The 27,483-nt window shown below is 41.6% G+C and overlaps 1 protein-coding gene across 9 annotated transcripts in view; it reads left to right on the top strand.

Annotated features, from left to right (window-relative positions):
- Window positions 1–27,483, top strand: part of EXOC1 (exocyst complex component 1) — a 290,111-nt gene that overhangs the window by 229,683 nt on the left and 32,945 nt on the right. For all 9 annotated transcript variants that reach the window (XM_053703947.1, XM_053703952.1, XM_053703946.1 and 6 more), the window contains 2 exons: window positions 5,500–5,699; window positions 10,464–10,658. In XM_053703947.1, the coding sequence (XP_053559922.1) occupies window positions 5,500–5,699; window positions 10,464–10,658 (395 nt within the window). The remainder of the gene's footprint in view (window positions 1–5,499; window positions 5,700–10,463; window positions 10,659–27,483) is intronic.

Here is a 27,483-nt window from a genome sequence, read left to right as displayed (position 1 = left end):
GGGATTCCTTCCAGGTCAGGGCGTTGGAGAAATGTTCTCTCGGTTCAGCCTATGGTTGTGCTCTGTCCTTCTGGCCTCCTTTGTCTTGGGAGGGGCTTATATCCTTCGGAAGTGTGGTCCCTATCTTAGGGTTTCTCCTGGCTTCAGGAGGTTAGGACAGACGGGTTAACCTATTTCAGAGATCGGTTGTTCTGTCCATTTGGAGAGTTGCTGGCTCCGCCTTGAGTCTATGTTGGGCCTTTGGCTAGATCTCTAGGTCTACGGCCTTGTCGACGGTCTCCATGTGGTATTTTGTGTTGGCACCTGAGCACTATTGTAATGGCTGTGCCATTTTCTCTGCTCGTTGTTTGAGCCTGGGGTTTTTCTGGTCCCCTGATTTCAGACCTGTCAATGCTTGGGCTGGCCCGGCTAGAGGTAGTTCCTGAGATCCGTTGTTCTTTCGGATCTTGGGGGCGCATTGGTCCTCGTTGAGGTTCTGTGCTCTTCTTTTATTTTGAGACCTATGTGTACGTCTGGCGGTTTCAGTTGCCTAGAGTGTGCCTTCTGTAGTGGAGGTTTAGAACTCCACTTCTAGCATGTATTCTTCTGTGTCATCCTGAGGATGGCTGCGTGTTCTTGACTCAGGTGTTTACCTTCATCTGGGTCTGCTACATGTAATTTTGCCAATTTTCAGTTGTTACTAGGCGCTGGTTGACTTGCTGCCTGGCAAGTGAAGGGTTGCTCTTTGAAGCCAGCTACAGCTGTTTGAGCCTTGATTGAGTGCTAGCTAGCTATTTCAATCCCTGCAGGATGTTGGGAGAACTTTTTCTCTGTTCTGCTACCGGTTCTAAACCAGTGGTTTCTATTTGGATTGGGCGTTGCCTCCCCTTGTTGTCAGGACCCATTTAGGTATTGCGAGCTTGGTTTGATGGGGGTTTTTCCTTTTATGGAGTTTGTGGTAACCTTTCAGCTCCCATTTGGTTCTTACTTGCCTTATTCCTTTGGGAGTTTCAGCGGGGGTTCCTTTTTCTAGTAAACGGTGTGTGGTGGGGGACCGACTGTTGGGCGACGGTGTCTCCCGGAGGACTGTTGGCTCAGTTGTGTCTGATGTTGCGGTCTCTAGCTAGGCTTCCGGGCTATCTGTTGGTCAGTGTCCTTGGGGCCTTTTCCCTTTTTGTTTTCTCGGCTTCGGACGAAGGGGGATTTTTTGTTTGGTAGCGGTGTCGGGCCTGGTGCCCTTAGAATGGGCCGCCTATTGTACCCTCCCGTTTTAGCATCGAGTGTCCTCTATAGCTTGGGTATTGTTTTCCCAAAAGTAATGAGTGCAGCTGTGGACTCTTTCCATTTATGAAGAAAAACATAAATTATGCTTACCTAATAATTTTATTTTCTTCCGATGGAAAGAGTCCACAGCTCCCCATCCGTCTTTTTTTATGTGGGGCGTCTTTGTTTTTTATTCTTCTGGCACCTTTTTACCCAGATATTTCTTCTACTGTTCCTTGTTCCTTGGCAAAATGACTGGGGGATGAGGGTAGTGGGAGGAATATTTAGGGCTTTGGCTGGGGTGTCTCCTGGTGGCCAGGTTCTTATTTCCCAAAAGTAATGAATGCAGCTGTGGACTCTTTCCATTGAAAGAAAAGAAAATTATCAGGTAAGCATAATTAGTTTTCTTCGTTCTCTTGGTATCTTTATTTTAGGAGCCGGTCCATTTTTGGTGCAGCACCTAGGTAGCGCTTGCTGATTGGATTGATACATTTAGACACCAATCAGCAAGCGCTACCCAGGTGCTGAACAAAAAATGGGCTGGATAAAGATACCAAGAGAACAATGGCAATTTGATAATAGGAATAAAATAGAAAGTTGCTTAAAATTGAAGGTTCTATCTAAATCATGAAAGTTTAATTTTGACTATACTATTCCTTTAAGTCCACTCATATATTTGAAGGTTTCTATCATGTCACCTTTTTCCCTTCTCTACTCTAAACTATACATACTAGCTTTGTCTATAGTGTAGGTCACTTAAAGGGACATGAAACCCCAAAATGTTATTTTCTTCATTAATGGAAAGAGTCCACAGTTGCATTCCACAGGAAGAGGCAAAGACACCCCAGACAAAAGCTTAAATACTCCTCCCACTCCCCTCTTCCCCCAGTCTTTGCCTTTTGTCCCAGGAGGTTGGCAGAGAAGTGTCAGACATTTTCGATAGTCTTTAATGGAGGGTAGTACTCTTTGGCATGGGACTGGAGTTTTAAGTAGTCCTGTCAGCCGTAACCAGTGGTCGCACTGTTTACAAAAGTTTGTCTGACTGTTCTTTATCCCTCCATCTCGGGGGAGACTCTATGTGGCCTTGACAGTGCTGGGACCCTTGCTTTCAGGCTGGTCCTGACTGAGTACAAATCCTTCTGTCTTTGAGGCCTAGTTCAGACACGTGGCGCCTTTTTATGTTCGGTTGGTCTGGTGAGGGTGCCTAGTGATCACAATATGATTTGTGTTGTTTACTTATTTTATTTTACAAGCTTCAACTAGCATCCTGAGAGGACTTGAGGGTCCGTGGTTGCTTATGGGCATGGAGGATTGGTTTAGTTTTCATTCGCCTTTCAAGCTAGTGGGCCAGGACTCCGTTTAGATCTGCGGCAACATGCTAAGTCGTTTCCGGAAACTAGAGCGTTCCTTCCTGTTGTGGGTTGAAGGCTTGGAGGATTTAGGTCCTTCATACCGCTGTTCTTACGGTTTTGCCTTTCATGGTCTCTTTGAAAGTGTCCTTTTAGGACTTGTTTCTTTTAGAGGTGGGGTTTCTTCTCTCTGGAGGGTCTTTGTCCTGCCCTGTGTTTAGGAAGTTGGATCAGGTGGCTTATTTCTGGGAGGGGCAGCATATGCTGCTTTGTGGGCTCTGTTCCACCTTTTGGAATTTGATCTTTCTATATAGAGACTGTCTAAGAGAGCTGTGACAGGTCTTCCTACTGATCTATTGCACTTTTCTCTGTTCCGGGTCCCAGGGGGTTCTCCTTGGAAGTGCCTTATTTGGTGGAGCAGATTGGGTTGGCACCCAAGCTCTGTTGGTGTGGGTGAGTCCCCCCTTTTTCGTTCCATTCCCTGGGGGCTGGTGGTTGGGGTCTTTCTGTCCCTTCTGTCTTTCAGACATGTCTGTCGCTTGGGCTGGTCCGGTGTTGGAGCAGGATCTGAGATCTTTTGCTCTGCTAAATTCGTCCTCTGAGCATTTGAGGTACGGTAAGCCTCTTGAGGTTTCTCCTTTCTCCGTGTTCAAGATTTGTGGGACGGACTGGCGGCTCTTGGATAGCCTGCAACTTTATCTGCTTGTTAGTGGATACTTAGCAATCTGAAGGATCCTATCTTCAGCTGCTTTCAGCTTTCCCTGCAAGTCATTTTTTGATGACTGCAGTGTGCAGTGTTTTTGCTTCAGGTGTTGTTCGGCAGACCTATCTGAGCTTGCTGCACAAAGTTTCATTTCTCAATATTTCGGTATTCTGAGCTACCTTTTTGCGGTTGCAGACTCCTGGCCTTATCCAGTGATTTCTGTTTTCCTGGGGTCTGGGCGTTGCCTCCCCTTGTTTCTATGAGACTGGTGGGTCTCTGTTGGTCTGAAGTTCCTTATGCTAGCTGGACAGCTAGCTCAGCATACTAATGCACTGTGGCTACTCTGCACTGTAGCAAACCGAGGGTTGCAAGTTCGATCCCCGGCTAGGTTTACTCAGCCTTTCCTCCTTTCGAGGTTGAAAAAATGAGCAGCACCTTGAGTCCCTTAAGGGGGATTAGCTGCGCTTTACAAGTATGATCATTTTTTCTCTGTGCCTTTTCTTCTTTGTGGAAGAATACAGTAGTTTGTTCCCTTTCTTTAGTAAGGGGTGTGTTGTTTGGAGACCGACTGCTGGGCGACGGTGTCTCCTGGAGGCTGTTGACTCAGTCGAGTCTAGTTCCTGCGGTCTCTAGCAAGGCTGTGGACTATCTGCGGGTCAGTGTCCTTGGGCCTTTTCCTTTTTTTCAAAGATGTTCTTGGCTTCGGACGAAGCGGGATTATGTTGGGTAGGGGTTTTCAGGCCTGGTGCCCTCAGAATGGGCTGCCTCTTGTACCCTCCCGTTTTTGCATTCAGTGTCCTCTATAGCTTGGGTATTGTTTTCCCAAAAAGTAATGAATGCAGCTGTGGACTCTTTCCATTTATGAAGAAAAACATAAATTATGCTTACCTGATCATTTTCTTTTCTTCAGATAGAAAGAGTCCACAGCTCCCCACCCGTATTTTTTCTGTGGGGCGTCTGTTTTTTGTTCTTCTGGCACCTTTTCACCCTATTTCTTCTACTGTTCCTTGTTCATCGGCAGAATGACTGGGGGATGAACGAAGTGGGAGGGGTATTTAAGCCTTTGGCTGGGGTGTTTTTGCCTCCTTTTGGTGATCAGGTTCTGAATTCCCAAAAGTAATGAATGCAGCTGTGAACTCTTTCCATCTGAAGAAAAGAAAATTATCAGGTAAGCATAATTTATGTTTTCATGATTCAAATAGCGCAAATATTTTTAAACAACTTTTACAATTTACTTCTATCATCAATGATGCTTCATTCTATTGATATCTTTCGTTGAAAGAGCCATAATACACTACTGGGAGCTAGTTGAACACATCAGAAAGCCAATGACAAGAGGGCATATATGTGCAGCCACCAAACAGCAGCTAGCTCCCAGCTCCTGAGCCTACCTAGGTATGATTTTCAGCAAATGATACCAAGAGAACTAAGTAAATTATATAATAGAAGTATATTGGAAAGTTGTTTAAATTTGCGTGTTCTATCTGAATCATGAAGGACATTTTTTAAGTTTCATGTCCCTTCAATTGCAATTCAAATTATGGAGACAATGAGCTAAAATATATTCAGTGCCTCCAGATAGGATGTATAAAAAAACGTGATTATAATTAGTTCTGACATTAACATGAGAACATTTTTAGGGCTTTTGCTAGTAAACTACACAGTGACCATGACCACTAACTTTTCCTGTTTAGACTTTAATAGGATCAGTCCTCAGTTAAACTTCTCACCCTGCAGTTCTATGAAAAATATGCTGGGGGTGCATAGTGAAGATCACTTTGATATCCTCTTTTTTATTTGTAGTGGTGAAACTCTATCACATTAGTTATGGGAAGTTTGGCTACAAGCCTAAAGCTAGTTGAGCATAAAATGTTGTAAAATCATAAACTGCATTTATTTTTAATCTCATTGATTGTCAGAATAAGACCAATATATCACCTTTGTTTTCTGTAATGATTTGTATTAGTGATTTCAAGAAATAAAATGTTACAATGATCTCTTGCAAGTAAATAAACCTATTTAATAATAAATAGTAGTATTAATAAATGTGATACTAAATCTTCCACTGTGTAGAATTTATACACTGCAGAAACCAATACCCAGAAATAATAGTGTGGAATAGTGTAATACCATATTACATAGTATTGTTTTCTGGGTATTGATATTTAAAAATAACAAAGTGATTTATCTGTTTTGTTTTTCTAGTGGAAAAAGTTGCCAATGAAAGCCAGAAGACACCTAGGGACGTAGTAATGATGGAGAACTTCCACCATATTTTTGCTACACTATCTCGTTTGAAGATATCATGTTTGGAAGCAGAAAAGAAAGAAGCCAAACAGAAATATAATGACCATTTACAGAATTACGTTATAAACTCCCTAGGACATCCACTGGAAAAACTAACGGTATTCTTCCATGTTACATTATAATACAGTTCAGGCATGCTGCTCACAGTTAAAGGGACAGTCAGCCTTCTCATTAATGCTACATAGTTCTGCACTATATGCAGGATTGTGTAACATTAGCCTAGTAGTACCTGTAAGAAAAAAATGCAAATTAAAGATTTAATTCCCTCAAAACTTTACTTACATTTAGTTTAATTGTGCGATCGGACAGCCCATGAGGCACTTTTGAAAAAAAACAAACAGTGGAGTAGAAGAGGATGGTGAAGAAGTAAGTAAAGTTTGAGGGTTAAATCTTTAATTTGCATTTTTTCTTACAGGTACTGCTAGGTTAATGTTACATAATTCTGCACATAGATCATCGGGCCCTGAATATGAGAGTTATATTATAAGTAGGGATCATGAAGCAAATTAAAATGAATCTTTCAAATTCCTTTTATAATTTTTTTACTGTCTCTTGGTATCTTTATTTGAACATCAGGAATGTAAGCTTAGGAGCCAGACCATTTTTGGTTCAGCACCTGGGTAGTGCTTGCTGATTAGCCACCAATCGGCAAGCACTACCCAGGGTGCTGAACCGAAAATGGTTCTACAGCTGTATGTGTGTGTATATATATATATATATATATATATATATATATATATATATGTATGTATATATATATGTATATATATATAATTTATATGTGTGTATGTATGTATGTATATATATTTATATATATATATACTGTGTGTATATATATTTATATATATATATATATATATATATATATATACACACATATACATAAATACATATGTATACATATATAGAAGTGCATTGAAGCCCTTTGCAGTTAGGTAGATAAAAACATATTTATGAAATATTCATATTTTCATGTCGGGGCTTACGCATATTAGTGTGATCGGGTACGTGCATATGAAAATATGCAATCGTGTTTGTGCACGAGTCGGGTATTAGGTTTTTTTTCCACTTTTTTCTCTCCATTGACTTCTATGGGGGAATAGGTTATTGTTTGTGCAACAGTCTAATTTCCCTAGAAACTGTTTGCGCTCATCAACTCATAATACCAGGGCAATCGGACAATCACAAAAAGTTTAATTCTAGCGTAATTAGCGCTTTAGCGGAAGCACAAAATTAAGTTCTACTTGTAATCTGCCCACTATATTTCATAAAGTTTTGTTCACAGGTAAATTAGTTGGTCCACTGCTAGGAATGGGTAAATGTCCTTATGTTGTCCTTTGGAACAAATTATCACATTCCAAACTTTTTATAGAAAGTCTATGAGAATCCGTATTTGAAAGTTATCATTTGAATATTTGACTGTTACCTTGAGAAAGAGGGAGAGTTAGCATTTGTTGCAAACATAGAATATCAAATGTTCATAACAACAGAGTGCTACAAACATACTTTTTTTTTTTTTTTTTTTTTTTAAATATTTTTATTGTGGAAAAAAACAAAACAAAGTACAGACAACAAAATACTGTTTAGGTTACAGTTGTAGTAGATTCAATTACATGTGATCACTTTCAAATGATAAAGGTAGTTTCACTAATATACGTGACCAGTACTATATAGTATATATAGATATAGTTTAGTTAATTCTGTCTGTAATTATAAAAATATGAGTGTCCACATTTTAAACAAGAACAAAACAAAAGCATCATGTCACAAAGTAAAAACAATTATTGGACTTGCCTATTATATAAAAGGCTAAATAATAACCACAACCCAACAATCAATTTATCCCTTAGACAACCAAAAGCTGAGATATAGCACACATAAGTTTTTGTTATTTGTTAAATAGATAGTATTATTACAGTTTATGCTGTTTTATCGAGGTGCTGGTAACTTAATTAAACTATAAGTATAGGGAAGAAACCCGGTTAAGATATGAAGCATGCAAATTGGCCTCTAAAAACAGTAATATGAGCATATTGTGTAAGTAATGAAAGTACCCATAGGACCAAGACTGGACCAGGACTGTGTGATATTAATTCTGAGTTACAGTCTTATGAAAACCAAGTCCCAGCACTCAAAATTGTAACGTATGTGCTAGCATTAATACACGTTAGGCATATGGAAAACATAAAAACTTATTAACAGTGGCCCCGTTTTTACTGTGAGTAGCTACAAGAATTTGTTAGGTTGCATGGCAATGTCCTGCCAGGGTCGCTCAAATCTTTGACTTGACAGTTAGTGAAATGGCACTGGAGAAGGGAGGCTGCCTGCCTATCTACGTGATCATCTATATTTTGAAAGACATTGCTGTGAGGTATAGAGCGTTCTGAATAGGATATATGGTACAGAAACACGGATAGTAATCCTTTATAAAGTCTATAAGATAAGTTTATTGTTAATAGGCAGATTTACCGGCGAGGGGCTGATTCCGCTGTGTAGTGCCTGAGAGGTGCATCCGCAAACTACCCCTCTCCTGTTCTCGGGATATAACCCTCACCATGGAAGATATAGATGCCCCCAGCTGAGGCAGGTAAATATATCCGCCTTCCATATTCACCTGTTGATGATGAGACATGTTGTACAGGCTGATCAGAAAATCTCTTTAGCGTCTCTGGGGGTTCCCGCAAGTCCGTTTGCCTCAAAATTGCACAAGGGGTAATTATCTTGTCTCCTCTCATATAAAAGAGACTATCATATGGTGCAATCTGTTCTCTTAGGGCATACTCCACTCTGATGGGCTTCGGTACTCTAGCGGGCGCCATATACGAACCTGCTGAAACCGGGCAGCGGTCCCCGATATCAGAGCGCTCAGAGGCTGGGCCCGCTATTTTAGGAGACATGACGCCTGGAACTTGGCCACTATCCACTTGTAGCTGTGAGTCTCCATAGCAGTGCGCAGAGTCAAGTTTTCTTGTAGAAGACGTGTGAGGTTCTGCATTAGGTAATATGTGCGCCATGGGTGTAACACCATTTTGACTGCCGGGGTCTGCAGTTCCCTCACGCTGGGTAGACAGTGTGCTGTTAGTGAATAGCTTGTCCATCAGGTAGTCATATGGCGCTCCCTCAATCAGTTTTTCAAAAAGTCTCTCTAATTTTTCAAGGGACGTTAAAGGATGCTGTTGCAGCCTCAGTTCTCCCAGGCATGACATTGCTCAATGAGATGTAAGAAGGCCCGCACACTTCCTTCGGTTGGTTATATTTGGTAGTTTGTCGGTTAGCTTTGAGTCCAGCTATAGATAGAAATTGAAAAGATTCAGTAAGCCAGAGTACTCCGGCAGCACTGATAACCCGGCTTTTCCCGGGGGGGAGGTGGATACCTATTATTAGGCTGCCGCCTTAGGCCAGTCTCCGTTCTGAGTCCCCAATGTCATATAAACGGCAAGGAAAGATAATTTCGGACCCCAGATGCCAGAACTACGGTGCTGTGAGTGATAAAATTCTTATGCTTGCTGTTAAATATTAATAATCGGCGGATTATCAAAAATTCTGTTGGAGCCCTCAGAAAATGCGTCCTATCTGGAACACTGCACGGACACGCCCCCCTACAAACATACTTTTTAACAAATAAAAACTTGTATTCAGCATTAGCCATGACAAGATGAATTCTCCCTTCACATGAAACCTGAGTTTTCACCATCGATTCAGTGTGTGTAAGGTTTTGGGGGGTGATAGGTGGGTCTCTTATAATGCATTTTTTGATCCAATGACCCAAATATTCAAAGTATGTATCGGACCCTATGGATGCATGTGTACCGCATTTTAAAAACCACTGGAGGCTCTGAGCAACCATTTAACTGAATGAATATGGAGCCACGAAGCAGCTAAATTTGCCATTCATACTATGTTTTAACCCGTGGTCGACAAATCTGTTTAAAATTTAGGAGCCAGACAGTTATATTTAAATATAGATACAGGTAGAAATCCCCAATTCTGGAATTTCAAAATCTAAACTTATTTTGAAATCCAAATTTTTTAGTTAATGGGGTATGAAACCCATTTTCTTGTAGCCACCAATCAGCAAGTGTTACCCAGGGTGCTGAACAAAAAATGGACTAGCTCCTAAGCTTACATCCCTGCTTTTTCAAATAAAGATACCAAGAGAACAAAGAAAAATTGATAATAGGAGTAAATTAGAAAGTTGCTTAAAATTGCATGCTCTATCTGAATCATAAAAAAAATTGCCTTCATATCCCTTTTAATATTAAAAAAAAAAAGAAGTCACAATCTTCATTGCTGTGTCTTTGGTTTGTTTTTTTGTGTTCTAAAATGCAAATAGTTTTTATGTATTTAAAACAACTATTACCTGTACTCTATTTCTGATGTTCGTATGTATACGATAGTATTAAAAATGATATAAAACTACCATTGGGTTGCATGTATAAGCTGTATTATGACATGTAAATATTGCCTAGATGGCATAAGAGATTGTTGTTTACACTTGGTTTCATCTCCTTTCCAAGTTGTCTCACGTTACAAATGCAAATATTACAAAATCCAACGTATTCTGAAATCCAAACTTTTTCTGTTCCCAAGCAGTTTGGATAAAGGGTTTTCTACCTGTAACTATGTGGAGATTGATCCAAAAAGTTAGGACCAAGAGGTAAAATTCTAGGAACCAATGGCTCCTGGGTTTGTCGAGCCCTGTTTTAAACCCCTTGCCTAAGGTAGAAAAAAAACCTTCTATGTACTGCAAGGTTTGTGATATGTTGCAGAAAAAAAAAATTGGTGCCCATTTATGGTTTCGTTTTAGGTTTTCTACGTGTGTTTTTGTATGTTCTGATTAGTAATTTAAATTTCTTTTGCAGTTTTTCTTTGAAGGTGTTAAAGCTCGTGTTGCCCAGGGTATTGGGTATGAGGAAGTTAGTTACCAGTTAGCGTTCAGCAAGCAGGAACTGAGAAAAGTCATAAAGGATTATCCAGGGAAGGAAGTGAAAAAAGGGCTGGATAGTTTGTACCGTAAGGTTGACAAACATCTCTGTGAGGAGGAGAATTTGTTACAGGTAAACTAGAATTTATTATTCCAAATGTGCACAATTACATTAATCTTTTGTGTTCTTTTCAATTGATACTTGATAGGTTGATCAAAAAATAATATTGCATGATGAATATGTACGTATGTTAGATGTCTATATATTTCTCTTGTAAGGTGTATCCAGTCCACGGATCATCCATTACTTGTGGGATATTCTCCTTCCCAACAGGAAGCTGCAAGAGGATCACCCAGAGCAGAGCTGTCAATATAGCTCCTCCTCTAACTGCCACTCCCAGTCATTCTCTTGCAGCTCTCGACAAGAAAGGAAGTAGCTAGAGAGATGTGGTGTTTTTATTTAGTTTATCTTCAATTAAAAGTTTGTTATTTTCAAATGGTACCGGAGTTGTACTATTTTAGCCTCAGGCAGAAAGTAGAAGAAGAGTCTGCCTGTGGTCTTTGATGATCTTAGCAGGTTGTAACTAATATCCATTGCTGTTCTCACACATAACTGAAGAGAGAGGTAACTTCAGCTGGGGGAATGGCGTGCAGGGTCTCCTGCTATGAGGTATGTGCAGTTTAAATTTTTCTAGAGAAAGAATATGCTAGAAAATGTTGTTAATACCGGATTTATTTAAGGTAAGCCTGATTACAGTGATTTAATAACGACTTGTATCATGCTTGCTGCAAAAGGTAATATTCTTATTACTTTCTCACATTACTGGAAAATAAAACGTTTGCTGGAAGTGTTTAAACGTTTTTTTATACATATTGGTGATAAAACTTTATTGGGGCCCAGTTTTTTCCACATGGCTGGCTAGATTTTGCCTAGGGATAGTTTTGTTAGGCCCTCTCACTGTGAATACAGGGTGGGAGGGGCCCTATTTTCGCGCCTAAATGCGCATTAGATTTTGCAGCTTGAGACATCCAGTTTTCCTGAAGGAGTCCCCTAAACACTTAGGACCTCTCTAAAGGGTTTTTGTGCCTTTCAAAGTCGTTATATGGCAGGTAGGGCCACAGCAGAGCTGTGGCAGTTTGTTGTGACTGTTGAAAAACGTTTATATCGTTTTTTTTATCCGGTTTTGAAACTAAGGGGTTAATCATCCATTTGCAAGTGGGTGCAATGCTCTGTTAGTCTATTATACACACTGTAAAAATTTTGTAAGATTTACTGCTTTTTATCACTGTTTTTCAATTTCTGACAAAATTTGTTTCTCTTAAAGGCACAGTACCGTTTTAATTTTTTGCTTGTTTACATTTATCAAAGTGTTTTCCAAGCTTGCTGGTCTCATTGCTAGTCTGTTTAAACATGTCTGACATAGAGGAAACTCCTTGTTCATTATGTTTAGAAGCCATTGTGGAACACCCTCTTAGAATGTGTACCAAATGTACTGATTTTACTTTGTTATAAAGATCATATTCTGTCCTCAAAAGATGTATCACCAGAGGAAACTGACAAGGGGGAAGTTATGCCGACTAACTCGCCATACGTGTCAGAACCTTTGACTCCCGCTCAAGGGACTCCCGCTCAAGAGGCGCCAAGTACATCTAGAGCGCCCATGGCGTTTACAAGACATGGCGGCAGTTATGGATCATACCCTTACAGCGGTATTGTCCAAACTACCAGGGTTACAAGGAAAGCGAGACAGCTCTGGGACTAGAAAAAATACAGAGCACTCTGACGCTTTAGTAGCTATGTCTGATATCCCCTCACAATATGCAGAAGCTGAGGCAGGAGAGCTTCTTTCTGTGGGTGATTTTTCAGACTCAGGGAAGATGCTTCAACCTGATTCTGATATGTCAACATTTAAATTTAAGCTTGAACATCTCCGCGTGTTGCTCAGGGAGGTTTTAGCTACTCTGGATGACTGTGACACCATTATAGTGCCAGAGAAATTGTGTAGATTGGATAAATACTATGCAGAGCCTGTTTACACTGATGTTTTTCCAATACCTAAAAGGTTTTCAGAAATTATTACTAAGGAATGGGATAGACCAGGTGTACCGTTCTCTCCCCCTCCTATTTTTAAGAAAATGTTTCCAATAGATGCCACTACACGGGACTTATGGCAAACAGTCCCTAAGGTGGAGGGAGCAGTTTCTACCCTAGCTAAGCGTACAACTATCCCCGTCGAGGACAGTTGTGCTTTCCTAGATCCAATGGATAAAAAGTTAGAGGGTTACCTTAAGAAAATGTTTATTCAACAAGGTTTTATTCTCCAGCCTCTTGTATTCATTGCCCCGGTCACTGCTGCTGTGGCCTTCTGGTTTGAGTCTCTGGAAGAGGCCTTACAGGTAGAAACTCCATTGGATGATATACTTGACAAGCTTAAAGCGCTTAAGCTAGCCAATTCATTTGTTTCTGACGCCGTTGTTCATTTAACTAAACTAACGGCTAAGAACTCAGGTTTTGCTATTCAGGCGCCTAAGGCGCTATGGCTTAAATCCTGGTCAGCTGACGTTACTTCAAAGTCTAAGCTTCTCAATATTCCCTTCAAGGGGAAGACCCTATTCGAGCCTGGACTGAAGAAGATCATTTCTGATATTACTGGAGGAAAAGGTCACGCCCTTCCTCAGGATAGGTCCAACAAATTAAGGACCAAACAAGCTAATTTTCGTGCCTTTCGAAACTTTAAAACGAGCACGGCATCATCTTCCTTCAATACAAAACAAGAGGGAAATTTTGCCCAGTCCAAGCCAGTCTGGAGACCTAACCAGGCTTGGAACAAAGGTAAACAGGCCAAGAAGCCTGCTGCTGCCTCTAAGACAGCATGAAAGATTGGCCCCCGATCCGGTAACGGATCTAGTAGGGGGCAGACTTTCTCTCTTCGCCCAGGCTTGGGCAAGAGATGTCCAGGATCCCTGGGTGTTGGAAATTGTGTCCCAGGGATATCTTCTGGACTTCAAAGCTTCCTCCCCAAAAGGAAGATTTCACCTTTCACAATTATCTGCAGACCAGATAAAGAGAGAGGCATTCTTACATTGTGTTCAAGACCTCCTAATTATGGGAGTGATCCACCCAGTTCCAAAGGAGGAACAGGGGCAAGGATTCTATTCAAATCTATTTGTGGTTCCCAAGAAAGAGGGAACCTTCAGACCAATCTTAGATCTCAAGATCCTAAACAAATTTCTCAGGTTCCCATCTTTCAAGATGGAGACTATTCGAACCATCCTACCTATGATCCAGGAGGGTCAATACATGACTACAGTGGACTTAAAGGATGCTTATCTTCACATTCCGATACACAAAGATCATCATCGGTTTCTCAGGTTCGCCTTCCTAGACAGGCATTACCAGTTTGTGGCTCTTCCCTTTGGGTTAGCTACGGCACCAAGAATCTTTATGAAGGTTCTGGGGTCACTTCTGGCGGTCCTAAGGCCACGGGGCATAGCAGTAGCCCCTTACTTAGACGACATTCTGATACAGGCATCGAATTTCCAAATCGCCAAGTCCCATATGGACATTGTTCTGGCATTCCTGAGGTATCATGGGTGGAAAGTGAACGAAAAGAAGAGTTCTCTATCCCCTCTCACAAGAGTTTCCTTCCTGGGAACTCTGATAGATTCTGTAAAAATGAGGATTTACCTGATAGAGGCCAGGTTGTCAAAACTTCTAAATTCCTGCCGTGTTGTTTATTCTACTTCTCGCCCTTCGGTGGCTGAGTGTATGGAAGTAATCGGCTTAATGGTAGCGGCAATGGACATAGTGCCGTTTGCCCGCCTACATCTCAGACCGCTGCAATTCTGCATGCTCAGTCAGTGGAATGGGGATTACACAGATTTGTCCCCTCTACTAAATCTGGATCAAGAGACCAGGGATTCTCTTCTCTGGTGGCTATCTCGAGTCCATCTGTCCAAAGGTATGACCTTCCGCAGGCCAGATTGGACAATAGTAACAACAGATGCCAGCCTTCTAGGCTGGGGGGCAGTCTGGAACTCTCTGAAGGCTCAGGGGTCATGGACTCAGGAGGAGGCTCTCCTTCCGATAAGCATTCTGGAACTAAGAGCGATATTCAATGCTCTTCAGGCTTAGGCCTCAGCTAGCGGCAGTGAGGTTCATCAGATTTCAGTCGGACAACATCACGACTGTAGCTTACATCAACCATCAAGGGGGAACAAGGAGTTCCCTAGCGATGTTGGAGGTTTCAAAGATAATTCGTTGGGCAGAGATTAACTCTTGCCACCTATCAGCTATCCATATCCCAGGAGTAGAGAACTGGGAGGCGGATTTTCTAAGTCGACAGATTTTTCATCCGGGGGAGTGGGAGCTCCATCCGGAGGTGTTTGCACAGTTGATTCAACGTTGGGGCAAACCAGAACTGGATCTCATGGCATCTCGCCAGAACGCCAAGATTCCTTGTTACGGATCCAGGTATCCCAAGGCAGCGCTGATAGATGCTCTAGCAGCGCCTTGGTCCTTCAACCTGGCTTATGTGTTTCCACCGTTTCCTCTGCTCCCTCGTCTGATTGCCAAGGTCAAGCAGGAGAGAGCATCAGTGATTTTGATAGCACCTGCGTGGCCACGCAGGACTTGGTATGCAGATCTGGTGGACATGTCATCCTTTCCACCATGGACTCTGCCTCTGAGACAGGATCTTCTACTTCAAGGTCCTTTCAACCTTCCAAATCTAATTTCTCTGCGGCTGACTGCTTGGAGATTGAACGCTTGATTTTATCAAAGCGTGGTTTCTCCGAGTCGGTCATTGATACCTTAATACAGGCGCGAAAGCCTGTCACCAGGAAAATCTATCATAAGATATGGTGTAAATATCTTCATTGGTGTGAATCCAAGGGTTACTCATGGAGTAAGGTCAGGATTCCTAGGATATTATCTTTTCTCCAAGATGGATTGGAGAAGGGTTTGTCAGCGAGTTCCTTAAAGGGACAGATTTCTGCTCTGTCTATTCTTTTGCACAAACGTCTGGCTGAGGTTCCAGACGTTCAGGCGTTTTGTCAGGCTTTAGTCAGAATCAAGCCTGTGTTTAAACCTGTTGCTCCGCCTTGGAGTTTAAATTTAGTTCTTAAGGTTCTTCAAGGGGTTCCGTTTGAACCTTTGCATTCCATAGATATTAAGCTCTTATCTTGGAAAGTTTTGTTTTTAGTAGCTATCTCCTCGGCTCAAAGAGTTTCTGAGTTATCTGCTTTACAATGTGATTCTCCTTATCTCATTTTTCATTCCGATAAGGTAGTTTTACGTACCAAACCTGGTTTTCTACCTAAGGTGGTATCTAATAAAAATATCAATCAGGAGATTGTTGTTCCGTCACTGTGTCCTAATCCTTCTTCAAAGAAGGAACGTCTTTTACACAATCTTGACGTGGTTCGTGCTTTAAAGTTTTATTTACAAGCTACTAAAGATTTTCGTCAAACATCTGCATTGTTTGTTGTCTACTCTGGACAGAGGAGAGGCCAAAAGGCTTCGGCAACTTCTCTTTCTTTTTGGCTAAGGAGTATAATATGCTTAGCTTATGAGACTGCTGGCCAGCAGCCTCCTGAAAGGATTACAGCTCATTCTACTAGAGCGGTAGCTTCCACATGGGCTTTTAAAAATGAGGCTTCTGTTGAACAGATTTGTAAGGCGGCGACTTGGTCTTCGCTTCATACTTTTTCAAAATTCTATAAATTTGATACTTTTGCTTCTTCGGAGGCTATTTTTGGGAGAAAGGTCTTGCAGGCAGTGGTGCCTTCCGTTTAAGCACCTGCCTTGTCCCTCCCTTCATCCGTGTCCTATAGCTTTGGTATTGGTATCCCACAAGTAATGGATGATCCGTGGACTGGATACACCTTACAAGAGAAAACAAAATTTATGCTTACCTGAAAAATTTTTCTTTTGTGGTGTATCCAGTCCACGGCCCGCCCTGTCATTTTAAGGCAGGTGTGTTTTATTTTTTTTGTAAATAAATTTTTTATTGAAGTTGAAATAAGTATTAACAAACAAGATTCACCTTTAGAACAATATTACATCATAGAGAGTCTTACATTGTCTGTAATCTGAGTTTGGTGACAAAACAGTATTAACATATAATAAGAGAGTTACGTATATTCATGTTTTAACATGGTGCTAGACAAAAGTGCAGGTGAAATGGAATAGAACTTCATTTTATATTATATTATTGGCAAGTGATCTCCACAACACAATGGAAAACGCTTCATGGCATATCTGAGTCAGAGCTTCAGTCTGTGGAGAGTTAGTATGTGTGTTGACCACTCTTGGGCCGACATATGTAGGGGGGGAGGGGAGATCAGCGGGCAAAAAGCCGCTCAGATAGAAGAGGGGGAAATGGAGGGGCGGAGCCTTCTAATCAATGCGGTGGAGCTTATAATATAATTAAGTATGGGTTGGTTTCCTCTTCTGTTAAATAGACAAGTTATGCCGAGCCATGCCTTCCCAGTTAGAACAGCCCGGCAGTATCTATAGGAACTGAGAGGTGGAATTATATATTCTAGGGTGGGACGTGGGATGGATAAGACAGCTACTGGACCCTTAAAGTCTGTCTGGAAGGAGAGGGGGAGTCTTAGTGAGACTGGATGGGAAGTGGACTATAAGTGGGTTAGTTTAATTTAGAAGAATTACTACTGAGCAATATAGAGATAGCCAAACTTTGCTCTAGAGACCTATAGTCAGAGTAGTACAGGTAGGATTGGTTTGAAATTAGATTAGTAAAAGACATAGGTGCAAACAAACTATATATACTCTATAAGTTCCTACAGTGACAGTGTATGTAGCATTAAGCTATATCATGCAAACTTAACTCGAACTTACAGGCTTCTTGTTAGATGTGCCAGTTGGTTATAAACTCAGAAAAAGTTTGCTAAATAGGAGAAACCTTTAGGATTGGCATCAGACTGATATGGTTTTAATTAACAGTAGAGCTAAAGTTGGAGACCCACAAAGCTATAAAGTTATTAGGAAATATGACTCATAACAGAATATCTAGTAGCCAATAATTAAACAGTGCTAGAACGTCTGTAGGAGTAAGAGACAATTGGGTTATAAAATGAGTGAGAGATATACTTCTCAAGGCATGGAATTTAGAGAATAAGGTGACACATAAAAATCACTTATAAAAGGGGGACATTTGCAGCAGATGTTACATCCAGATTATAAAAGATAAAAAGACCCCAAGATATAGCAGTGTAATAATAACAGAGTGTTCCATATCTTTCATGGTTAAAAAGACTTCTAATAGACTTTGCTGCTCCACGTTGTTCTAACTAACCATTTTCTATAGAAATCCCCAGCAGAGCTAAAGATATGCAATAAATATATACATCGGAGGTTGCATGGATGTTATATCAATAAACATGTAAGACCTAACATCTTAGGTGGGACATATAAAAAAAAAAAAATATGTAGTAACTGGGTGAGAGGGGACTGCAGAATATATAATAAACATAAGACAGTAACTATGAACTCCGGTAGAGTTATTCTTGTTAAAGTGTCTCAAAACAATTTTCCCCAAAAAGACAGTCCAGTATATTGTTCTAGGAGCCAAATGGTTAAATTATTGAGTTTTATAGGAAGTCTATTACCCTATACCAGTCTTGAAAGTGAGCATCGCTGGAAGGACCCTTGTTATGCAAGCCTGTAATGTAGTGGGCCTCCCGCATAGGTGATATTGCTGCGGCGTAGTTCCTGCGGATATACTCCGGCCTTCTGTCTGTCTCCTTCTGCTATGCAGGTCGCCTGGAACCCCTTTCTCTAAACCTGGTGAGATTGGCTGGTGAACTGCAGTGTTCGGTAAGACCCTGGCTGCTAAGCCGGGCATGGTTGCGAGCCGCATGATTTCCTCCGATCTCTCAGGACCCTGCAGGTGAGCCTTTGCTGCGTCAAGCAGAAGGTTGAAGTCCTCGACTCCATCAGGGAGGTAGGTCGCATCCCCCTCGGTAACATACGATGATAGGATCGCTCCGGCTGTATCTGGCATTTCTGGAGCGGTTTCCTTTGCGGGCTCCAACACCATCAGGTCATGCTGATTGCCCAGCTCCTCTAGGGTTCCCACACGATCTGGGTCAAACTGTGGTGAGCTTGGGAAGTGGGTCTTTAGAGACTTCGGTGCTATCGCCAATTCTGACAGGGGTGCTGACAGTGTAAAGCAGTCCCTGAGTACTCCCCTCAGATCCGCAAATCTAAGAGACATCAAGTTGTCAAAAGCTTCCAGGGCCGTTAGTATGGCAGTATCTAATTCTTCCATATTGCACTTCAGGGTATAACCAGAGCTCCATGTGGTTAGCAAGATGGCCGATCCCTGATGATTGTAGCTACATTAATCGCGGTAATGTCTTATGTAGATCTGCTGTAATCTAGTTTTAGGGTACGTGTATAGTCTCCCTAGGTCATACTCCAAGGCTCATAAGCAAATATAACTGTCCTGAGCGGTCATTAATGTGTAAATTATCTGGATAGGACCGGAGCTATTCTGAGTTGCGACTGCTCAGATACAGAGCTTGCTCCGCCCCCCAGGTGTGTTTTATTTTTAAACTACAGTCACCACTGCACCCTATGGTTTCTCCTTTCTCTTGCTTATCTTTTCGGTCGAATAACTGGGAGTGGCAGTTAGAGGAGGAGCTATATTGACCGCTCTGCTGTGGGTGATCCTCTTGCAGCTTACTGTTGGGAAGGAGAATATCCCACAAGTAATGGATGATCTGTGGACTGGATACACCACAAGAGAAATAAATTTATCAGGTAAGCATAAATTTTGTTTTTGTACATGTAATTATATTTTTATGACAAATATGCCAAACACATTACATATACCAGTAAATCTGTTATATATAGTCATAACAAGCATATTAATTATATCATGAATAAAGCTATGTTTAAATGCTAAACTGCTTACAATGTATGTACGTACGTACGTGTGATGTGCATTGGGGACAGTTTAGAAAGAGGTAATTACCTACTTAAGGAGCCCCTATGCCCTAAATACAACATACAACACACATTACCTCTCACTTAAAGGAGAGAATTGCCCATATTCAGTGGAGGTCCCTTTTAGATAGCAGGTGATTGTTGTAGAAATTACAAATCACCTGTATACTAGATGCCTTTTACAGTGCTTTAGGTTATAAAAGGGACCCTACCACCCCAAAATAAGCACTACAGTGGGAGAAGTGACCCTCTTTTAAAGGAGTCGCATGCCCAGGTGCCTATCAGCATTAGTGATCACCTGTCTCTGCTTCACCCAGTGTAACTGCTATTGCTCTCTCTTTTAAATCTTAATTCTCTGGTATGTACTACAGGACAATACACATTTAACCCTTACTGTCTTTCTCCTTCACCCAGTGTAACTGCTATTGCTATCTTTCTCTTAAAGGGACATTAAACACTTTGAGATGGTAATATAAACTGATAAATTGTATGTGTTTGTGTGTAGATATATGCACACTCTAGTGACCTATTTATAACTGTCCCTAATTGGCCACAGCAGAGAAGGTAACCCAAGTTACAACATGGCCGTTCCTATTTCTCCAACATTGGTGTGTCCGGTCCACGGCGTAATCCATTACTTGTGGGATATTCTCCTACAGGGAAAGACAAGGAGAGCACACAGCAAGAGCTGTCCATATAGCTCCCCCTCTGGCTCCGCCCCCCAGTCATTCTCCTTGCCGCTCTGAACAAGTAGCATCTCCACGGGGATGGTGAGGAGTTTGTGGTGTTAGTTGTAGTTTTTTATTTCTTCTATCAAGAGTTTGTTATTTTAAAATAGTGCTGGTATGTACTATTTACTCTGAAACAGAAAGAGATGAAGAGTTCTGTTTAAAAGAGGAGTATGATTTTAGCAGCAGTAACTAAAATCGATTGCTGTTCCCACACAGGACTGTTGAGATGAGAGAACTTCAGTTGGGGGGAACAGTTTGCAGACTTTTCTGCTCAAGGTATGACTAGCCATTTTCTAACAAGACTGTGTAATGCTGGAAGGCTGTCATTTTTCCCTCATGGGGATCGGTAAGCCATTTTCTTAGACTTAGAAAGAATAAAGGGCTTATTATGGGCTATTAACTGGTGGACACTCTTAAGGGCTAAATTGATCGTTTATTTAATAATTAATTTTCACACTTTTATTGTTTGGGGAACGTTTTTATTGCCAGGCACTAGTTTAGACACCTTCCCAGTCAGGAAGGGCCTTTCACTGTATTAGGCAGAGCCTCATTTCTCTTGTAAGGTGTATCCAGTCCACGGATCATTCATTACTTGTGGGATATTCTCATTCCCAACAGGAAGTTGCAAGAGGACACCCACAGCAGAGCTGTAATATAGCTCCTCCCCTAACTGTCATAGCCAGTCATTCTCTTGCAACTCTCAACAAGCTAGGATGTTGTAGGAGAGAGTGGTTAAATATAGTTAGTTTATTTTCTTCAATCAAAAGTTTGTTATTTTTAAATAGTACCGGAGTTGTGCTATTTTATCTCAGGCAGTAAATAGAAGAAGAATCTGCCTGAGGTTTCTATGATCTTAGCAGGTTGTAACTAAGATCCATTGCTATTCTCACATATGTCTGAGGGGATTACACAGATGAGGTAACTTCAGCGAGAGAATGGCGTGCAGTTTATTCTGCTATCAGGTATGTGCAGTTATATTTTTTTCTAGAGATGGAAAACACTATAAAATGCTGCTGATACCGGATTAATGTAAGTTAAGCCTGAATACAATGATTTAATAACGACTGGTATCCCAGGGGTAATACCCTTATGATATTGCAATATAAACGTTTGCTGGCATGTTTAATCGTTCTTATATATGCATTGGTGATAAAACTTTATTGGGGCCTAGTTTTTTCCACATGGCTGGCTTAAATTTTGACTAGAAACAGTTTTACTGAGGCTTTCCACTGTTATAGTATAAAAGTTACAGTTGGTGCAGTTAAAATTACAAACTGTGACAGGTCCCCTGTATGCTATAGGACATCTCTAAAGGGCTCAAAGGCTTTCCAAAGTCGTTTATTGGGGAAGGTAGGACCACAGCTTGCTGTGGCAGTTGGTTGTGACTGTTAAAAAAAACAAACAAAAAAAACAAAAATAAAAACGTCTATTTCGTTTTTTTTATCCGTTTTTTGAACTAAGGGGTTAATCATCCATTTGCAAGTGGATGCAATGCTCTGCTAGCCTATTACATACACTGTAAAAATTTCGTTTGATTTACTGCATTTTTTCACTGTTTTTCAAATTCTGACAAAATTTGTTTCTCTTAAAGGCACAGTACAGTTTTTTATATTTGCTTGTTAACTTGATTTAAAGTGTTTTCCAAGCTTGCTAGTTTCATTGCTAGTCTGTATAAACATGTCTGACATAGAAGTAACTCTTTGTTCATTATGTTTAAAAGCCATGGTGGAACCCCCTCTTAGAATGTGTACCAAATGTACTGATTTCATTTTATGCAATAAAGATCATATTCTGTTTTTAAAAAAATTATCACCAGAGGAATCTGACGAGGGGAAAGTTATGCCGACTAACTCTCCCCACGTGTCTTTCCCTTTGACTCCCGCCCAAGGGACTCATGCTCAAATGGCGCCAAGTACATCTAGGGCGCCCATAGCGTTTACTTTACAAGACATGGCAGCTGTCATGGATAATACACTGTCAGCGGTATTAGCCAGACTACCTGAACTTAGAGGTTAGCGAGATAGCTCTGGGGTGAGACAAAATGCAGAGCATACTGACGCTTTAAGAACCATGTCAGATACTGCCTCACAATATGCAGAAGCTGAGGAAGGAGAGCTTCTGTCAGTGGGTGATGTTAATGACTCAGGAAAGATACCTGATTCTAATATTTCTACATTTAAATTTAAGCTTGAACACCTCCGCGTGTTACTTAGGGAGGTTTTAGCTGCTCTGAATGACTGTGATACCATTGCAGTGCCAGAGAAATTTTGTAGACTGGATAAATGCTTTGCAGTGCCGGTGTGTACTGATGTTTTTCCAATACCTAAAAGGTTTACAGAAATTATTAATAAGGAATGGGATAGACCAGGTGTGCCGTTCTTTTCCCCTCCTATTTTTAGAAAAATGTTTTCCAATAGACTCCACCACACGGGACTTATGGCAGACAGTCCCTAAGGTGGAGGGAGCAGTTTCTACTCTAGCAAAGCGTACTACTATCCCTGTCGAGGACAGTTGTGCTTTTTTAGAGCCAATGGATAAAAAATTAGAAGGTTACCTTAAGAAAATATTTATTCAACAAGGTTTTATCCTACAGCCCATTGCATGCATTGCCCCTGTCACTGCTGCTGCGGCGTACTGGTTTGAGTCTCTGGAAGAGGCTTTACAGGTAGAGACTCCATTGGATGACATACTTGGCAAACTTAGAGCACTTAAGCTAGCCAATTATTTTATTTCTGATGCCATTGTTCATTTGAATAAACTAACGGCTAAGAATTCTGGTTTTGCTATACAGGCGCGCAGAGCGCTATGGCTTAAATCATGGTCAGCTGACGTGACTTTAAAATCTAAGCTACTTAACATTCCCTTCAAGGGGCAGACCCTATTCGGGCCTGGTTTGAAGGAGATTGTTGCTGATATCACGGGAGGAAAAGGTTGTGCCCTTCCTCAGGACAGATCCAAATCTAGGGCCAAACAGTCTAATTTTCGTGTCTTTCGAAACTTCAAGGCAGGTGCGGCATCAGCTTCCTTTAATAATAAACAAGAGGGAACTTTTGCTCAATCCAAGACGGTCTGGAGACCAAACCAGACCTGGAAAAAAGGTAAGCAGGTCAAAAAGCCTGCTGCTGCCTCTAAGACAGCATGAAGGAACGACCCCCTATCCGGTAACGGATCTAGTAGGGGGCAGACTTTCACTCTTCGCCCAGGCATGGGCAAGAGATGTTCAGGATCCCTGGGCGTTGGAAATTATATCCCAGGGATATCTTCTGGACTTCAAAGCTTCCCCCCCAAAAGGGAGATTTCACCTTTCACAATTATCTGCAAACCAGATAAAGAGTGAGGCATTCTTACACTGTGTACGAGACCTCCTAGTTATGAGAGTGATCCATCCAGTTCCAAAGGAGGAACAGGAACAGGGTTTTTACTCAAATCTGTTTGTGGTTCCCAAAAAAGAGGGAACCTTCAGACCGATTTTGGATCTAAAGATCTTAAACAAATTCCTCAAAGTTCCGTCGTTCAAGATGGAAACTATTCGTACCATCCTACCACTGATCCAGGAGGGTCAACATATGACTACAGTGGATCTAAAGGATGTTTATCTTCACATTCCGATACACAAAGATCATCATCGGTTTCTCAGGTTTGCCTTTCAAGACAGGCATTACCAGTTGTAGCTCTTCCCTTTGGATTAGCTACAGCCCCAAGAATCTTTACAAAGGTTCTAGGGTCGCTTTTGGCGGTCCTAAGGCCGCGGGGCATAGCAGTAGCCCCTTATTTAGATGACATCCTGATACAGGCGTCAAACTTCCAAATTGCCAAGTCTCATACGGACGTAGTACTGGCATTTCTGAGGTCGCATGGGTGGAAAGTGAACGAGGTAAAGTGTTCTCTATCCCCACTCACAAGAGTTTCCTTTCTAGGGACTCTGATAGATTCTGTAGAAATGAAAATTTACCTTGACGGAGTCCAGGTTATCAAACCTTCTAAATTCCTGTCGGGTTCTTCATTCCATTCCGCGCCCTTTGGTGGCTCAGTGTATGGAAGTAATCGGCTTAATGGTAGTGGCAATGGACTCAGTCAGTGGAGCGGGGATTTACACAGATTTGGCCCCTCAACTGAATCTGGACCAAGAGACCAGGGATCCTCTTCCCTGGTGGCTATCTCGGGTCCATCTGTCCAAAGGTATGACCTTCGCATGCCAGATTGGACTATTGTAACAACAAATGCCAGCCTTCTAGGTTGGGGTGCAATCTGGAACTCCCTGAAGGCTCAGGGATCGTGGACTCAGGAGGAGTCTCTCCTTCCAATAAATATTCTGGAACTAAGAGCGATATTCAAGGCTCTTCAGGTTTGGCCTCAGTTAGCAACTCTGAGGTACATCAGATTTCAGTCGGTCAACATCACGACTGTAGCTTACATCAACCATCGAGGGGGAACAAGAAGTTCCCTAGAGATGTTAGAAGTTTCAAAAATAATTCACTGGGCAGAGATTCACTTTTGCCACCTATCAGCTATCCATATCCCAGGTGTAGAGCACTCGGAGGCGGATTTTCTAAGTCGTCAGACTTTTCATCCGGGAGAGTGGGAACTCCATCCGGAGGTATTTGCACAACTGATTCTCCGTTGGGGCAAACCAGAACTGGATCTCATGGCGTCTCGCCAGAACGCCAAGCTTCCGTGTTACGGATCCAGGTCCAGGGATCCCAAGGCGACACTGATAGATACTCTAGCAGCGCCCTGGTCTTTCAACCTGGCTTATGTGTTTCCACCGTTTCCTCTGCTCCCTCGACTGATTGCCAAGATCAAGCAGGAGAGAGCATCAGTGATTCTGATAGCACCTGCGTGGCCACGCAGGACCTGGTATGCAGATCTAGTGGACATGTCATCCTTTCCACCATGGTCTCTGCCTCTGAGACAGGACCTTCTACTTCAGGGTCCTTTCAACCATCCAAATCTAATTTCTCTGAGGCTGACTGCCTGGAGATTGAATGCTTGATTTTATCAAAGCGTGGCTTCTCCGAGTCAGTTATTGATACCTTAATACAGGCACGAAAGCCTGTCACCAGGAAAATTTACCATAAGGTATGGCGTAGATATCTTTATTGGTGTGAATCCAAGGGTTACTCATGGAGTAAGGTCAGGATTCCTAGGATTTTATCTTTTCTCCAAGAAGGTTTGGAAAAAGGATTGTCAGCTAGTTTCTTAAAGGGACAGATTTTTGCTCTGTCTATTCTTTTGCACTAGCGTCTGGCAGATGTTCCAGACGTTCAGGCATTTTGTCAGGCTTTAGTTTGAATCAAGCCTGTGTTTAAACCTGTTACTCCACCAGAGCTTAAACTTGGTTCTTAAGGTTCTTCAAGGAGTTCCGTTTGAACCTCTTCATTCCATAGATATCAAACTTTTATCTTGGAAAGTTCTTTTTTTTTTGGTAGCTATTTCCTCGGCTCGTAGAGTCTCTGAGCTATCTGCCTTACAATGTGATTCTCCTTATCTGATTTTTCATACGGATAAGGTAGTCCTGCGTACCAAACCTGGGTTCTTACCTAAGGTGGTATCTAATAAGAATATCAATCAAGAGATTGTGGTTCCATCCTTGTGTTACACAATCTGGACGTGGTCTGTGCTTTAAAGTTTTACTTACAAGCTACTAAAGATTTTCGTCAAACATCTGCTTTGTTTGTTGTCTACTCTGGACAGAGGAGAGGTCAAAAGGCTTTGGCAACCTCTTTTTCTTTTTGGCTAAGAAGCTTAATCCGCTTAGCCTATGAGACTGCTGGACAGCAGCCTCCTGAAAGGATTACAGCTCATTCCACTAGAGCTGTGGCTTCCACTTAGGCCTTTAAAAATAAGGCTTCTGTTGAACAGATTTGCAAGGCGGCGACTTGGTCTTCGCTTCATACTTTTTCAAAATTTTACAAATTTGATACTTTTGCTTCTTCGGAGGCTATATTTGGGAGAAAGGTTTTACAGGCAGTGGTTCCTTCCATTTAAGTTCCTGCCTTGTCCCTCCCTTCATCCGTGTACTTTAGCTTTGGTATTGGTATCCCACAAGTAATGGATGATCCGTGGACTGGATACACCTTACAAGAGAAAACACAATTTATGCTTACCTGATAAATTTATTTCTCTTGTGGTGTATCCAGTCCACGGCCCGCCCTGTCATTTTAAGGCAGGTAATTTTTAAATTTAAACTACAGTAACCACTACACCCTATGGTTCCTCCTTTCTCGGCTTGTTTTCGGTCGAATGACTGGCTATGACAGTTAGGGGAGGAGCTATATTACAGCTCTGCTGTGGGTGTCCTCTTGCAACTTCCTGTTGGGAATGAGAATATCCCACAAGTAATGGATGATCCGTGGACTGGACACACCACAAGAGAAATAAATTTATCAGGTAAGCATAAATTGTGTTTTTTGCGCCATTTTTGCACAGTTTATTTTAAGTACAGTGCATGCAGATGCATGTGAGAGGGTCTGGTGTCCACTGAAAAAGTTCCTAGAAGGCTTGAAATACCCCCCTGGGATAGGTGAAGTCACAACAAAGGCTGTGGCTGGGACTGTAGTGGGGTTAAAATTGCAAACGGCTCCGGTTTCCACATTTTAAGGGTTAGCAGCTTTGCTATGCTTTGAATGCATTAAGACACTGTGGTGAAAATTTGGTAAAGATTGGACAATTCCTTCATAGTTTTTCACATATTCAGTAATAAAGTGTGCCCTGTTTAACATTTAAAGAGACAGTAACGGTTTTGTTTTAAGACGGTTTTTGTACTTTATTAACCAGTTTAAGCCTGTTTAACATGTCTGTACCTTCTGATAGATCATGTTCTGTATGTGATAATTGTGCCATAGCGTCCAAACACAGTAAGGACAGTATTGTCACAAATAGTAAGGTTGCCCAGGATGATTCCTCAGATGAAGGAAGTAGAGATAGTTCTACTTCTCCTTCTGTGTCTATACCAGTTATGCCCGCGCAGGCGTCCCCTAGTACTTCTAGCGCGCCAATGCTTGTTACTATTTAACAATTGACGGCAGTAATGGATAACTCCATAGCTAATATTTTATCCAAAATGCCAGCATTTCAGAGAAAGCGCGATTGCTCTGTTTTAAACACTGTAGAGCAGGAGGGCGCTGATGATAATTTTTCTGTCATACCCTCACACCAGTCTGAAGTGGCAGTGAGGGAGGGTTTCTCAGATGGGGAAATTTCTGATACAGGAAGAATTTCTCAGCAGGCAGAACCTGATGTTGTGACAT

The sequence above is a fragment of the Bombina bombina genome, chromosome 2 (assembly GCF_027579735.1).
Source record: "Bombina bombina isolate aBomBom1 chromosome 2, aBomBom1.pri, whole genome shotgun sequence".
NCBI lineage: Eukaryota > Metazoa > Chordata > Amphibia > Anura > Bombinatoridae > Bombina > Bombina bombina.
The sequence above is the reverse complement of the archived record's forward strand: the minus strand, read 5'-3'. Positions and strand labels throughout refer to the sequence as shown.